Source organism: Benincasa hispida, chromosome 2, assembly GCF_027475165.1.
Source record: "Benincasa hispida cultivar pf3 chromosome 2, pf3_genome.v1.1, whole genome shotgun sequence".
NCBI classification, from domain to species: Eukaryota; Viridiplantae; Streptophyta; class Magnoliopsida; order Cucurbitales; family Cucurbitaceae; genus Benincasa; species Benincasa hispida.
This window is the reverse complement of record NC_143479.1, coordinates 8,824,476-8,841,898: the sequence shown is the minus strand read 5'-3', so window position 1 is coordinate 8,841,898 and position 17,423 is coordinate 8,824,476. Positions and strand designations below refer to the sequence as shown.

General features: G+C 32.1%; 1 protein-coding gene and 1 long non-coding RNA gene across 2 annotated transcripts; one reads left to right on the top strand and one right to left on the bottom strand.

Annotated features, from left to right (window-relative positions):
• The first annotated feature begins 5,142 nt into the window (after window positions 1–5,142).
• Window positions 5,143–5,691, top strand: LOC120071534 (CDP-diacylglycerol-glycerol-3-phosphate 3-phosphatidyltransferase). The gene has a single exon (XM_039023862.2). It carries the CDS (start codon window positions 5,309–5,311, stop codon window positions 5,555–5,557), a length of 249 nt encoding a protein of 82 aa, XP_038879790.1. The 5' UTR covers window positions 5,143–5,308; the 3' UTR covers window positions 5,558–5,691.
• Window positions 5,692–16,113: 10,422 nt separating this feature from the next.
• Window positions 16,114–16,873, bottom strand: LOC150037633 (uncharacterized). Its single transcript, XR_016527970.1, has 2 exons — window positions 16,676–16,873; window positions 16,114–16,538 (listed from the first exon to the last, which is right to left on the bottom strand). It is a non-coding gene; the product is annotated as an uncharacterized LOC150037633 (long non-coding RNA).
• Window positions 16,874–17,423: the final 550 nt, after the last annotated feature.

Below are 17,423 nucleotides of genomic sequence, written 5' to 3'. Positions count from 1 at the left end.
GTTTAAAATGGAATATTGATAGCGACCAAATTAATTTTGAAAAAATCAACCATCTATTAATAAAACTAACTCTCAAATATAAGAACTAAAATGGTATTTTAACCTTAAATATTTAAAATATTATCTTCTCTTTGTTTAAAACATCATTGTGTTTTGTTTTCCACCGTCTAAGGACTTATAATTTTTTCTAGAAAACTTATTTAAATTTAACAATCAAATAATTGATAGTTTGAAATTATTTCTTTACAACTTTGATTATGACTCTTAAAACGTCTCGTGTTTTTTATTTTCTAAAAAATAATTCGAGAATGTTCGGATTAGTTTTTGTTTCTATTTAATTCATGAGTGTTCGAATTAGTTTATGTATAACTTTATAAATTTTATAAAACAACTCATCTGATCCTACAATATTTGATACTTAAAAAATGTCATATGGTTGTACTCGTGAAAATAAAATGTTTTAGATGGACAAGAGCAAACGATTCAATTTACAAATCTCAAAAGCCATAATAGTTTCTAAAAATTAATTGAACGCTATATCCACGAAAAGAAAAAAAGGATGTTGGGTGTTAATTTATTGATTTTCTCCGGCAAAGAAGAATATATAAATAATTGATTTAAATATCATTTTGACCTAGTTACCAGTACATTCTAGTCTATATACTTTTAATCATTTAATTTCCACCCATGTTTTTTTCCCAATAAATCTTAAATTTAATTCTGTTACTAAATAAAGGACCTTTAATATTAATATTGTTGTTTTCAAAACTTATTAAAGAAATATTGTTGTTTTGGGAGTTCGAGGCTAGAAGTCGAACGTTGAGAACTCGACGAACAAAGAAAAACTTGGAAACAATGCATAGGCTGAAACTTCAACCCTCGACAAGGGAAATCTCGCGAATCTCGCTTAGGTTGTCGAAGGTTTAAGTTTTGACACACATCCACCCTCGAGATTGCAGGTTTATTACTTTTCTTTTTCCCTATAGAGGAAATAAAGTAATGAGATGGTATACTATATGTATCTGTGTACTCGAGCTGCTTCTAACAACCTATGCAATTTTTATCATTTCGAATTAGACGGAGGCTTGTGGGATTGACATGAGAGGGTGGGGATGGCTATATTTCTGGGAGCGAACTCCAAGCGAATATGAAGCGCATTGATACAAGTTATGCCTTGGAATGAAAGACAATTCCAAATTAGCTTTGTCTACGAACAAAATTTTGTATATTAGGTTGTCGAATGTTACACACATGTCAAAACTTCAAAGCGATTAAGGAGATAAGTGGACTGAAGCAGATTAAGGAGAGAGCGAGATTCAAAGCGAGATAATAGGAGAGAGCGAGATGTTGAACGAGATTTTAAGAGAGAGCGAGATTCAAAGTGAGATTTTAGGAGAGAGCGAGATTCAAAGCGAGAATGTCGGAGAGAGCGCGATTTAGTTTATATTGACTAATCTGACTAACATTGAACTTGGTAAAATGAAATGGTTTAATAATTGAAAAATGAGATTATTCAGGAATACACATTGAATGCTAAGATTACGCATTGAGTTTCTGGTTGTAGATCCATAATAAAAAAAAGTGTTTGTGATTGTTCTAGAAGAAATGAAAGCTAGTAATCATTAATGGAAAAATAACAACAATAACAGAGAGAGCGAGATATTGAGAGAGAGCGAGAGTGAGAGAGCGAGATCTTAGGAGAGAGCGATACTGAGAGAGCGAGAGTCTTCACTTTTTTTGAACTTTCCATAGAAATATATATAAAAAAAGAGAAAAAAGTGCTAATAATCATAATATAATTGAATAATCATTAGACCATAATTGAATATATTAGATTATTATAATGTAAAACTTTGTTGATTACAAAAAAAAAAAATGAATATACAGTAGATTATTATAAAAAAAAATTGAATATACAATAAATTATAATAAAAAAAATTGAATATATAATAAAAAAATTATTTATTATTCAATCCCTAACTATCTGGAGCCCGTCATAAGATATGCACGAGCATATATACTACAAATGATGGGTGGAAGTCAGATAAATCAAGTCATTTTGTTCACTTGATGTTCCTGTCACTGGCATGCTTGGCATGGTTGTATAGACAACTACGCAAAGCAACAAGACCTGAGGTTTAAGAGATAGTTGGGCCTCTAATACTTTTGCAACTATGGGCTTGGGAGCGATTTCCAACAATGGCTCAACAATTACATCATGTTAATGACGTTCAGTTAGTTGGACGAGCCTACGGTTCTCGGTATGTTGTTTTAATTCAATTTAATTTTTATATCACTGATCTAGTTAATTTAAATTCTAAATTATCAATTTAAAAATTTAGGTGGAGAGACAAATTTTGTGTGACTAGGACAGTCACACATGTAATCAACCAGTATAGATACATGTTTGATCTGCTTCAACCTGAACAGGTACATTACACTAAACCTAATTGATTATTTTATTCACATTTTTATTGTATTTGTCTTTAATATTCTCTAATATAATATTTTGTGTTTCAGGTTATTTGGGAGCCGTACAAAATTATTGTGCATACTTTGCCTAATTTTTGTACGAATGGTAAAAACATATGACGGGCGATGAGTCCTCTCATATGTTTTCACATTGGTGAGTGGCATCTTCCTGACAGAGTGATGAGACAATTCGGTTTTCAGCAGGATGTCCCATCGCCTTGTAATACTGAACCCGTACTGCATGATATTGACCTAAAGACTGGAGATTGGTCCGAAAAAGTTGCACATTTGGTAGTGCGATGGCACTATCGTGCAAGGTTTATTGCAGTGGGGATTTCTCTTGAATAGTTTGACACATATGTCACTCCATAATATATTCATTTTTATGATAATATCACAAGGCGCTACGTCACTCGTCCGGGAGCAGCTATGGGTCATCCAGTAAATAAATGAATATTATCTAATTTTTTTTAATTTAAATTTATTTTAAATATTGTCTAATTGTTTTATAATTCACAGAGATCAAACAATAGTAGACTCCGTGAGGTTGCGAATGATCCGAACCAGGTTCTTACTATATGTAGTGACAACCAAAGCTATATGGAGGAAATTCATTATATGTACGATATACCTATTATTCCTCCACCAGCTCCTAGACGTAGAGGACATGTTCAGGAAGAGGATGAGTTTGATGAGGTTGCACATAATGTGGAAGAGTTGCCCCCTATGACGCAGACGCATAGTCAAATTAATTATGTTAGTCCGATGATGATGATGTCAGCATTTGGTTCAAGACATCATGACTCAGAGGCTGATCCTTCGTCTTCATACGTGCATGGACATGGTCGGGGTCGTGGAGAGCATAATGAATATTTGTATTATGAAGCGCCTGCAGAGGTACTAGAGCAACATCAAGAAGAACCCGAGCAACCTCAAGTTCGAAGTCGACGACGACAACTAGCTCGAAATCGACGACGTCCGCCTTGTGGGACACATAGATTTTTGTAATTATTTTTATATAAATGAGATATTTAATTTACATTTTTTTAATTTTTATGAGTTATTATTTTTTTTAATTTATTCTTTTTAGAGTTTAAATAAAATAATAAAATATTTTTAGAAATTGTTTTTATAAAATGGAAAATTAAAAAAAAAAATTAGAAAGAAGAAGGTGGAATGTGTAATAATTAAAAAGGAAAAAAAGGAAAATTTGTACAGTATTCTCACTCTCTATCAAAATCTCGCTCTCGCTCAAAATCTCGTTCTCGCTCACACTCTCGCTCTCGCTCTCTCAAACTCTCGCTCTCTTAAACTCTCGCTCTCTCTCATAATCTCGCTCTCGAATTTGATTGGGAAGTTCCGTGGCAAAAAGAAGGAGATTCATTAGCTCGTTATTTAGTCAGACTTGCTGAGATGACAGAATCCGTAAAAATTATTCAACAAGCTTTGGAAGGAATTCCAGGGGACCTTATGAAAATTTAGAAATACGATCTTTTGATATAGGAAGGTCTCTGGAATGATAATTAAACAAACTCAATAATAATGTTAGGAAGGGCAAGGTCGAGGATTCAAAGTTCGACGTACAAGTGAAGGAGGTCGAGGGTTCAAAATTCGACCTATGTAGGTCGAATTTTCAACCCTCGACTTATTTAAAAGAAAAAAAACAATATTTTTACAAATAGTTTGAAAACAACAATATTTTCCTAAATAGTTTCTAAAAGGACAATATCCTTTTAATTTTTCCCTAAATAAACCTCTTCAAAAGTAGATTAAACATTGTATAAATATATTCTCACAATCTAACATATGCATTCTCCTTCTTCTTTTTTTAAAAAACAATAAACTACCTACAATACTAATTTTAAGTTTATTAAAGGCTGAAATATCATTTTCATGCTTGTACTATGGGGCTTGTTCATTGTTAGTTCCTTTACATGTAAATATCCGATCTTAATTTATGGATTTTTAATAAATTTTAAATTTAGTTCAGTTTATATTTTCTATAAAACATTTTATTATCTATTTACATTTTCATTCTAAAATTTGAAAACTTATTAATATATTGTAAGAATATTATTATTTAATTAATTATGTATTATATTATGATTTCAAATTCCTATTTATTGTATTATTTCATATCCATATTAAAATAATTTGCATCACCAACACATACTATTATAACTCATAGACTATAATATCAAACTCCGTATCCCAAATGCCTCCTAAATTTTCCAGGGAAAGCGATCAAATTACAAAATACATGCACCAAGAATTTATTTTGAAGTATTATAGTAAATATAGGCTTTAATAATAATAATAACAACAATTAATGAATTAATTAACTAAAAAAAGAGAAATTTTCACATATAAAAAAAATCAAATTATTTATAAAAATAATAAAAAAATATTGATAATTACAAATAGATAGAAGTGTATCAATATCTATTCGTTGGGAAAAATTTAATATGATGAAATTTTGGCGTGTAAATAATTTTCTTTATTTTTTTAATTTAAGTATATAGACACCAAAATAATTTAATAGAAATTTCGTGGGAGTTCCGGATACGTGTACAAATAGGTTAACTGTTTGGAAATGCTATTATATTTCGAATATAGAAAGTGGGCAAAATTTGTATGACTTTTTAATCGCAATCCACACGGCATTCGCTTTGGCTTTGAATCAGATTCTCACTCCCTATAAATAAATAATACTCATTCCCCTCTCAGAAATCTTCGTCGATTCATTTCGATTCATCCTTTTCTTCTTCTCCCGATCAGATTCTTCATCTTCTCCCTCCTCAGATTTCTTTGCCCTAAATCCATCAAATTCAAATCCATGGCTGCAAACGGCTCCTACGATTGGGCGGACCAGTGGGACTACAACGACTCCACGGACGTAGTCACAGAGAACAAGAAGAAGAGCGGCGGCGGAAACAGTACGGCCAAATACAAGCAGAAGGTCGGCGAAGGGCTTGGGAAGACCAAAGCTGTGGCCTCTAATGGCGTCAAAAGGGTTAAGGAAGGAACCTCTCTTGGCTTCCAATGGATCAAAGATAAATATAATAAAACTGCTCATAAGAAATAGAATTCATTCTTTTTTTTTCTCTGTATATCTCTGCTTTTCTTTTGCTTATCTCTGAGCTCTGTATCTTTTTCTGTTGGTTATATAGATACATGTACACCATAGATTATTCTTTTATTGATATAGATTTCATTTCATCTCTGTTTTTCGTTCTTTTTTCCTTTTCCTCTTTTGTTTTGGTTCCGATTTTGTTATACACACTTCCTTTCGATTCGATTGTTCGATTGTTCAATTCTTGATTTTCAATTCTCTGTTTCTAAGTTTGTTGAAACCTTCGCTTCAGCAACATGTATAAACCTTATCAGGGCAAATTAATATACAAAGCTGAAAGGTGAAGGTGGAGATCTCGCCATGTAACTTTGAAATTGTTACATTTATTTATGGGGAAACAAATTTAATTTTGACCCAAAAATTCAATTTCGATCTTCTAATTCTTATTATTGATTCAATTTCCGCTAATTTAATCACTAATAAATGTTCATAAATTAATAAATTTATTGATTTCCATAATATAAAATCGTACAAAATTCATAAATTTCAGGAAAAAAAAAATTTATATCATTTTTCTCTTAAATTTTAAAATTGATTATCATTTCTTTACCCTTTTTTTTAGAATGATCTTTACCTTCTTGTTAGTTGAATATTTTGGGGGTGGGAAGTGAGATTGTAATTATTGCTCATTTAACGAGCTATGTTTAGTACAAAAAGTGATATCAATGAACTAGATTGATATTAATGTGAAGAGCTTGATAATAATGAAATGAAAGAGTTAGTAAACTCAAATTGATATTAACGTGAAGAGCTCATTCAACGAGCTAGATTCAAAAGTCAAGAGTTAGCCTACAAAAAATGAAAGAGTTAGTAAACTCAAATTGGTATTAATGTGAAGAGCTTGATATAGTTTATGAATTAATAGGGATACAATTAAATCAATTTAGGTAAAAAATTAAATATTTTGACATTTGTGAAATTAAATTTAAGGGGATAATCTCTCCCTAAATATTTCACATAATAAACTTGAATAAAAGTAGATAGCCTAAAATCGTCATGCATGATCGAGGGAGCTTCTTGTAGCCAACCACCTTCCAAATCTTCCTCATCAACCACGAATAGGATATTTGATGAAGAGTCATTAGTGAATCCTTATTACACCCAATTTTTTTTTTTAGTTCATCCTCCTTGTAATTCTTTTAAAGTTAATTGGATCTTTTCTTTGTTCGATTCTTTTATTAAGGGTGACAATGACCAATTGTTATTTTTATTTACTTATTTTTTTATTTTTTATTTTTTATTCCCTTCAACTATGAATCTGGCCAATTTTTTCAAAGGATAAATAGAATTCAAGACCAAAATAATAGAATACGAAGTACTAAGTATAAATATATTGCATATATATAAATCAAAAAATGGTAAAATACTAAAAAAAACTCATGTCTAGCCACCATTTTGCTCGCTTCTTCCCATTTTCTCAAATTAAAAGTTATCATGCAACTATCAGTGATAACCATTGTTAGCTGCTATCGGTGATAGCTTCTATCAATTGCTATCGATAATAATTGCTATGAGAAAAATTAATACAATCTTGAAATATTAGCTTTTAGTTTGCTATCAATTATCAATAGCTATCATTGATACACTTTCATCTATTTCAATCAACCTTGAAATATTATTACTTAAGGCTATTAGTAGTTATCAACGATAGATTTATAAATACTGATCAACTTTGAAAGAAAACCAACAACTTTGATTACCATATAGCTATCACTAATAATATATTTTATCATGGCTATCACTGGTAGTAGCTACTAGTCGCTATCACTGATAGACTTTCATCAATTAGAATCAATCTTAAAATGTTAACACTTAAAGCTATTAATGATAGACTTCTGTAACTGGTTATCACCTTTGAAAGAAACTCAATATATAGATATCACCTAAGTTTTATCACCGATATCACTAATATCACTCATATTATGGTTATTAGTGATAACTTCTTTCATTGATAACATCACTTATAAGATGCTATCAATGATCTCACTGATATCATGTTATCCTGATAGCATCTTATCAGTGATAGTTCTCTATTGTCGATAACGTGCTATCAGTGGTAGTTTCTATCACCGATAACGTGCTATCGGGTAGCTTCTATTACCGATAACATGCTATTAGTATTAGCTTCTATCATTGGTAACATTCTATCAGTAGTAGCTTTTATTAATCATAACCACTGAACACCTTTTTGTCCCTTTCTTATCTTTCCCAAATATTTATAAGTCCCTTTTCTTTTCGATAATAGCTTTTCTATCACTGATAAACCTGCTATTAGTTATAACTTCTACGCATTCTACTTACATTTTAGTTTGAGATTCAACTTTATTAATTAAATTTACTTGGCTATCACTCATAGACTTTCATTTGCTATTTATATTTATTATTTGTTATAATAATCAAACTTGATGATTGACTTATTGGTGTTAAGTCACTTTATGAATTGAGTACTTTTAAGTCTTGGATACGAAACCCAACCTCATAATTCTTGTGAAAAAAAAGGGAGAAGAAAAAATTCAAATAAATGGAATAAAAATTTAAAAAATAAGAGAAAGAAAAGAAGAACAAACTGATGAAAGGAAAGAAAATTAAATAGAAAAAAAAAGTAAAAATCAAAGAAGATAAAGAAAAAAAAAAAAGAAAAAGAAAAGAAAAGGAAAGGAAAAAGTAGAAAAGGGGAGAAAGAAAAGAAAAGAAAATAATAAAAAAAAAAAAAAGAAAAGAAAAAAAGTAAAAATCGGATAAAGAAAAAAAAAAGAATAAGTACAAATCGAATAAAAAGAAAGTTAAAAAAAAAGGGAAAAAAAGAGAAGGAAATGAAAGAATATAAAAAAATAAAGAAAAGAATAAAATAAAAATAAAAATAAAAGGAAGAAGCAAAAGTAGGAGAAAGAAAAGAAAATAAAAAATGTCCAAGATGTGCTCGATGATTTTGTTTTTCAAATTGTTTGCCACATCAACCTGATAATAATTTATAATACAAAATACTACTATAATATATATATATATATCATAATTGATGAAGAGCTATAATTTTTCTCTTGGAGTTAATATGATTTGCCTTTCGAGATCAAACCATCTTAACAGTAAATTTTGACAATTGTATAACCTTTAAATTTCAATATTATGGTAATTAAATACCCTAAGTATAGCTATACTTCACAATTTTGAAACTCTTTAACTCAATTATAAATGATATGCACATCACTTTTTTTTTTAAAAAAAAAAAATATATTGTGTGTAATTGTTTGAAGTTGATAGAACATTCTTGATATCGTAATGTAGCTCATTTTGGTTCTTAAAGTCAATGGTTCAATCTCGCAATCATAATACTTAAAAAAAAAAAAGAAAAAAGATAATAGTATTAGTAAATTACATCTAACCACAAAAAAAATATAAATAATAAAATATAACATTACAAATATATAAGAAAGAATTTAAATCTTGAACCTATTAGTGTAATTGTATTTCTTCTAAAGAGCATCATCATTTCTATCACTTGATTAGATGGTGTCTTGATTCAAGTTTAGAGTATTCTTCAAGTAAATATGTTGAGTTTGAAATTGATTTTGAGACCCTTTTAATGGTGATTTACACAACTCTTTCTTTTTTTCTTTCAAGAAATAATTGTAAAGGAATCTTGTAAAGTCAATTATGAAAACATGCATTCATTCACACCGAGGCAAGTTCTTAACAAAATTTCAAATTTCAAATTATCATTGATTTTTTTCTTTTTCTATTTTTTTCTTTTTTTTTTTTATATACAATATATTCCTCACAAAACCAAATTCTAAAATCTAATTTTTCAAATCATATATTCGTTTTTATTGCAACTATCAATAATATGTCTACTTTATAATATAAATGTATTCTTTAATAAAATAGAATGGATGGAATTTCTGGATTGGCTATATCTATGTAAGGTTGCCTGCTTATTACGCTTTGGTTGTTGTCACAGGATTTCTCGTGAAGATTGATTGGAACATTGTCCCTCGCATGATTATTTCTTTCCTTATTTATACGTTTGCATTTTTTTTGCTATGAAAGGATTTTTTTCCTTATTGGTATGAATGCCAATTTTGAATGGGTAGAGTTTCCTTTTCCACGACTTCCTTTTAAGGTCGTTTTGCTCTTTGGGTTGCCGCTTTTGTAATTGAAAATTTGTTAAAGTTAGAATTTGTTAGGAACACCGAAGTGGAAGAAACAATTGTTCTGTGTATGTATTGTTTTTGAAGAAAGGTTAGCTGGTGCTATATTGATAAAGGTGGCTAGTCTTAATTGTTGGTGAATCTCTTCTTGAGAATTAATCATCTAACTTAGGGGGAGCTTAAGTCTGTCGTATGAAGGAGACTTCACAGTAAGGTGAGAAGATCGTGATTGAGAAGAATTCTCACCCTTAAGGGGAGTCTAAGAGATAACTTACTAATATTCTACTTAAGGGGAGCCTAAGTATCCTATGATGGAGGTGTTAATGTTGGGTTTACCACTCTTCACAAGGCCCAAATACTCAAGATCAATGCTGGAGAGATGAAGAAATGACTTAGAAATATTCTGTCAAATCCTCGATACTCGAAACTCGATGCTTGACTGCTTCCTACTCGATCCTCGAATAGAATTTCCTTCTTCGTCTGATGAGTCTCTGTTAAATCCTCGATGGAACTCCATGATAACATAACTAATACTCGATTGTACTTGACGGTTCTTGAACGATACTCGGTGCGACTCAAAAGTGAAAATGATGTACTCGAAGCTACTTAATAGCGAAAAATCGATGCATGATTGACTCGATATTCAGATTACTCGATGCGATTTGAAAGTTAATCAAATAGTGCACGATTTACAATAAAGAAACACTTGAATGAACAAGAAAGATAAGATGAGAAGATGGAGACACATTGTTTACGTGGTTCGGCAAGATTGCCTATGTCCACGGGAAGATCTGAATTCTTTTTACTGATGAAGATTGCATACTGATTTTGTTGTTTATAGAAAACTAAGAAAATGATGATAACTCTCTCTCATTTGAATTTAAAATCAATGGTATTTATAGAATATACTAGTTGGCCATTTACAAAGTTAGTTATATGAACAAACAAAAAACGGAGATATTTGAGTAAAAGATTCTTCAAATTCTTCACCTTGATTCCAATGTCTTACAATCTTCTAATCTTCCTGATTCTGATCGGTTTGTCTACCCTGTGTCTGAAAGCTCAAAACCAACATGTTCTAAACATTTAAACAATTTAAGCTTTGAAACAGGTTTTGTTAACATATCAGTTGCATTGTCAGAAGTATAGACCTTTAAAATTTCTATCCCCTCCGTCTCAATTTTATCTATAATGAAATGATACTTGATATCAATGTGCTTAGTTCTAGGTGGAATTGTAGATTTCGAGACAAATGGATAGCATTTTGGTTGTCACAGTAGAGTTTTACTACTACTTGATCTATTCCAAAATATTTCAGCAATCCCTTGAGCCACAAAGCCTCTTTGATTGCTTATGTTAAAGCCATATATTCAATTTCTGTCGTAGATAAGGCTACTATAGGTTGTAGTGATGCTTTCCAGCTGATTAAATTAGGACCAAAAAGGAAAAGGTAACCTGTTAAGGACCTCCTTTTGTCTAAATTACCAACATAGTCAGCATCCACATATCCATAAAACTCTAGATTTGGTTAAGCTGACCTTTGGTAGACTAACTTTGAGTTTTTATACCAAACTAGGTACCTTAGGATCCATTTAGCAGGCTCCCAGTGTCTCTTACCAGGATTAGACATATATCTACTAACTAAGCTAGCTGAATATGAGAGATCAGGTCTAGTAGAAATCATTAAATACATTAACCTTCCGACTGCTTGACTATAGGGTATGACAGCTATCTATTTCTGATGTTCTTGGTTAGAATCCTTAAAAGAGTTAGCTGAGGAAAGCTTAAAGTGCTGAGCAATAGGTAAACTCACAGGTTTATCATCATTCATGTTAAACCTTTTAAGGATCTTCTCACAGTAAGAGGATTGATTGATGCTTAGTATAGACTTCTCTTTGTTCCTATGGATCTCTATTCCTAAGACCTTGCTTGCTTCTCCTAAGTCCTTCATATCAAACTTTCATTTTAAGAGGTTTTTAATATGGGTTAGATCTCCTTTGGACCTACCTGCCAGAAATATGTCATCTACATATATGAGTAGGTAAACTTTGTCCTTGTAAGAACATGTATTTACATAAACACATATGTCAAATAAACTTCTTTTGAATCCAATGCTAGAAATATAGTCATTGAATCTCTTATACCAGCACCTAGGTGATTATTTTAACCCATATATAGACTTACTGAGTAAGAAAAAAAGATTTTCTTTTCCTTTAACTTCAAATCCTTTAAGTTGCGTCATATAAACTGTCTCCTCTAGATGTCCATGAAGAAATGCAATTTTGACATCTAGTTGATACAATTCTAGATTATTTTAAGCAACTAAGGATAGAAGAAATCTTATGGAAGTCTGTTTTACAACAAGAGAGAAAATCTCAGAATAGTCTATTCCTTCCTTTTGAGTGAACCCCTTTGCAATCAATCTCGCATTATACCTAGGCTTTTGATCACAAGATAATCCTTCTTTAAGTTTAAAAATCCATTTAAAGGCAATAGGTTTGTAACCTTTTGGTAGAGGAACCAAGGACCAAGTGTCATTCACTTTTAGTGAATGCATCTCCACATTCATTGCTTTAATCCAATTCTTTGCATTAGCACAACTTGTTGTTTCCTCAAAGATAGTTAATTCTTGGTTAGTAGAAGCTACCACAACATTTAAAACTAAATTCATATAATTTACTTCAGTATATTTAGCTAGAGATGTGATAGTTCTCCTTTGTCTATCCCTAGCTAAGATATACTGGCTTAAATCAGGTTGCCCACATGTTGTCTCCTCATGATCCCCTACGTCTTCCTCAGTTTCTCCTGTGCACTAGGTTGGCTAGATTTAATTGGCTGCTCAGATGGTAACCCCACCTCAAATCCTGTGTTGGATGATTCTCATTCATCCTCAACCTTTTTCTTCTTTTCAATAAACATCTCCTCTTCCCTAAAGGTGATGTCTCTCCTCACTATGAACTTCCTTTTAATCGGATGCCATATTTTAAATCCCTTGACACCCTCTGTAAAACTTACAAACATGCACTTGACTGATCTGGTCTTTAACTTTCCCTTATTTTGGTGTACAAACCCCTACACATCCAAAGACCTTAAGGTTATCTAGGTTAGGAGGATGATTAGTCCACTTTTCCTCAGGGGTAAGAAATTCTAAAAATGTGTGAGGGCACCTATTCAAGGTATACACGGTATAGGCTGCAACTTCTGCCCAATAACTTTCTCCTAAGATAGCATAGAGAATAAATACCTAACCCTTTCCATTGTGGTTCTATTTAACCTCTCAGCAACCCCATTTTGTTAAGGTGTATACCTCACTGTTCTATGCCTAGTTATACCATTCTCACTATAAAATATATCAAAGTGTTCATTACAAAACTCAAGTCCATTATCAGTTCTAAAGTATTTTAAACTTTTAGATGCTTGATTTTCGATCATGGCTTTCCATTCTTTAAACTTCCCAAAAACTTGGTCCTTGGTTTTAAGAAAGTATATCCAGCTCTTCCTAGAAAAATCATCTATAAAGGTTAAAACCTTGTGCCACTAAGGCTTGGTATAGAAGATGGTACCCATAGGTCAGAATGGACATAGTCCAATGCTTCTTTGGTGGTGTGCTGAGATTTTATGAAACTTTTCCTTGTTGCTTTACCTAAAATGCAATGTTCACAAAAGAAAAGGTGTTCACTGATACCTTTGGGCAGAATTCCTTGCTTGGACAGTGATTGCATCCCTTTTTCACTAATATGGGATAGTCTTTTGTGTCACAAGTCAGCCTCTATTAAGCTTGCTGTTAAAGCTGTGTAGGCACTTGTCATCATCTTTACTCATCTCACAATGTAAAGGACATTGACCTTCTCACCAACCAACACAACTTTGGAATCCTTCATCACCTCAAGAACTCCGTCTTTTCCTCTGCATTCACACCCAATGGAGTCCAACATGCCTAGAGATATCAAGTATCTCTTAAGCAAAGATACATGTCTAACATTTCTTAGAAGCTTGATTGATCCATCCTTTAGCTTCAAGGACACTGAACCAACCCCTTTTATCTTGCAGGCTTCATTGTTCCATGTACACTGATTCTCCATCTATTTCCTTGTAAGTATTAAACTAAGGTCTAAAAAGTGTCATGTGATAGATACAATCGGAGTCAATTACCTAGTCATGCTTTCAAGAAGACTGATTTGGTTGGTTTGATTTCTGGTGGAGGCTAAGGCATCAGAGTAAAAGTGGGAACCTTCAACCACTGAAGATTCTAGTTGTTTCTCTTCTAATCCTTCTTGTTTTCTTGGTTTTTCCTTTTGAGACTGTAACAATCTCTCATCAAGTGACATTTCTTTTTCCAGTAGTTGCATCTCATATTGGTCTTAGGTTTGTGCTCTTCACCTGACTGGTTTTTATTCCCCTTTAACTAGTTCTACTTGTTCTTCCCCTTGGCAAACAACCCCCCTGCACTAGGCTGCTCCTTCTTGACGGACTGAAGCTCTAACTCTCTAATTCTTAATGCTAAAATGATGGTACCAGTGGTAACTATTCCTTTGCCATATTTCAAAACATCATTCACTTTCTTATAGGCTTTGGGTAGAAAGTTTAATAGCACAAAACCAGTCGTCACCAATTTTCTCACCAAGGCTCTTGAACTCTGAGACTATCCTTTTAAACTCATCCAAATTGTTTGAAAGAGGCTTGGCAGAATCCATCTTGAACATGAAGAACTTCTCCTTTAGATACATCTTGTTGGGGAAATCCTTGGTTGCAAAAAAGTTCTTCCAGCTTGACCCACATCTTGTAGGTCATGTCTTGATTAATTACTGAGATTAAAATATTGTTACTGAGATTAAGAACCAAAGTCCCATATGATATAAGCTCCATGTCTTCTCTTTCTTGTGTTGAGATAGTGGATGGCATTTGTTCAAGAATGGCTTTGATTTTGGCCTTCCATAGGCCAAAATCGCCCTTCCTATCAAATTCTCAATCTCATACCTTGCAACAGCCATTTCTGATCCAATCGAGTATCGAGTCTTGATTTCTTGACAATCTTAAAGCTCCAAGAAAGTTGACCTTGATGATCTTTAAACGTTCCAATACCATAAATTGTTGGGTTAACCACTCTTCACAAGGCCTAGATACTCAAGATCAACGCCAGAGAGATGAAGAAATGACTCATAAATATTCTGCCAAATCATCGATACTCGAAACTCGATGCTCGACTACTTCCTACTCGATCCTCGATTAGAATTTCCTTCTTCGTTTGACGAGTCTCTGTTAAATCCTCGATGGAAATCGATGATAATAGAACTAATACTCGATCATACTCAACGGTTCTTAAACAATACTCGTTGCGACTCGAAGGTGAAAACGATGTACTCGAAGCTACTCGATATTGAAGAATCGATGCACGATTGACTCGATATTCAGATTACTCGATGCAATTTGAAAGTTAATTGAATGGCGCGTGATTTGCAGTAAAGAAATACTCGAATGAACAAGAAAGATAAGGCAAGAAGATGAAGACATAGTGTTTACGTGGTTCGGTAAGATTACCTACGTCTACGGGAAGATCTGAATTCTTTTTACTGATGAAGATTGCGTACAGGTTTTGTTGTTTACAAAAAACTAAGAAAATGATGATAGCTCTCTCTCTCTCATTTGAATTTAAAATCGGTGGTATTTATAGAGTATACCAACTGACCATTTACAAAGTTAGTCATAAACAAACAAAAAACTGAAGTATTTGAGTCAAAGCTTCTTCAGTTACACTTATGGAGAGCCTAAGTGTTCTTCTTGTGAGTTGAGCTATTCATGTGTCACTATTCTTGGCCTTCATTTACAAATAAGTACAACGTTGTAAACTAATTAACTTCATATTAGTAAAAAATTTCCACGTGCATACTGCCCCTTAAACGTAGGTGGTATTTCACCGAACTGGGTTATAACCTTGTGTTCATTTTATTTATGTTTTGTGCTTGTCTTTCTAGTTGTTCTGGACTTTGCACATACATTTTGTGTGACATCATATAGTTAGTGGTTGAATATCTTATTTTAAGAAATAAAACAAAGATATATAGTACAAATATCAATTTATAATCCTAAACTTTAGGTTGTATTCAATATTTAATTAAAACTCTAACTAATAATTTTATTAATTCAAAAATATTATACATAGAAAATTTATACCCTGAAATGTAAATTTTTTATTTAAGTAAATTAAACTCTTATTTTTTATAAGTCAATCAATTTAGATGTTACTTTTAAAATCCATCTTTGTATTGATTCTCAAACACATGTAGACTTCTTTAAATGTGGGTTTACAAAATGAAAGATTGGAATATATGTTGGAACGACTACCTTCCGACGAATAGAAGATGATAGCAAAGAATGATCACAAATGACAGTCGTAAAAAAAACAAAACTTACAAAAAATAAACTCGTTACAGGTTAAGTCACAAATCTCGCTTTCTTTAAGACATTTTACAGCTCTGCCCAAATGTGCAAGCAGTTCTACAAAAGTGTCACATTGTCGCCAGGATAAAACAACCTAGAAGAAACAAACCTGTCTCGATCGGAGCTGCACTGTAACCAACCAGAAAACTCACATCCTTCAGGAAAAACTAAAGGAGGAAGAAGGAATTGACAGAGAAATGGAGCAAGCCTCGCCCTGCCTGGACGGATGGCAGTATGCATGTGGGATTCGCCAAACTCACATTTGCCTATCTTCTCACCTCCTCTAAAACTTTACTACCCCTTGAAGCTCAAACCCATAATCCAAGATATGGGCATATAAGGGGACCTCCCTTTAGTAAAACAAAGTAATGTGAGATTCCACTTTTCCTTCTCCAAAGTTGAAAACCAAAAGTATTCATTTGGATAAAAAATTTCACCAGCATTAAATGCATGGATAAACTTGAATAAAAGTAGCCAATTGTTGTACCTTAGCCTAAATTCGTCTTGTGAGTCATCCATGCATGGTCAAGGGAGCTTCTTGTAGCCAACCACCTCTTTTCAAATCTTCATCAACCACGAGTAGGATATTTGATGAAGAGTCATGAGTGCATCCTTATTACACCCAATTTTTTTTAGTTCATCCTCCTTGTAATTCTTTTAAAGTTATTGGATCTTTTCTTTGTTCGAAAATCTCCTCCCTTCTATTAAGGGTGACAATAACGAATTGTTATTTTATTTACTTATCTTTTTTTTTTCTTTTTTCTTTTTTATTCCCTTCAACTATGAATCTGGCCAATTTTTTCATTGAACAAAAAGTACGAAATAAATTATATTGATTTTTGGTCCTGAAGTACTATGTGAAATATTCCTTTCTTCTCCTCTATCTCTAAACTTTTCTTTTCTTCTCCTTTATCTCTAAACTTAATATTCTTTTTCTTTTAAGAAAAAAAGTGAGCGTGGTCCAAGATGTATTGGATGATTTTTTTTCAAATTGTTTGTGGCATCACCATGATAATAATTTATAATACAAAATACTTCTATAATATATATCATAATTGATGAAGAGCTATAATTTTTTTTCTTCGGATTAATATGATTTGCCTTTCAAGATCAAACCATCTTAGTGGTAAATTTTGACAATTGTATAACCTTTAAATTTCAATATTATGGTAATTAAATGCCTTAAGCATAGCTATACTTCACAATTTTGAAACTCTTTAACTCAATTATAAATG

Excerpts from the sequence above, each read along its gene's own strand:
- LOC120071534 (XM_039023862.2), top strand. The coding sequence starts at position 5,309 with ATGGCTGCAAACGGCTCCTACGATTGGGCGGACCAGTGGGACTACAAC.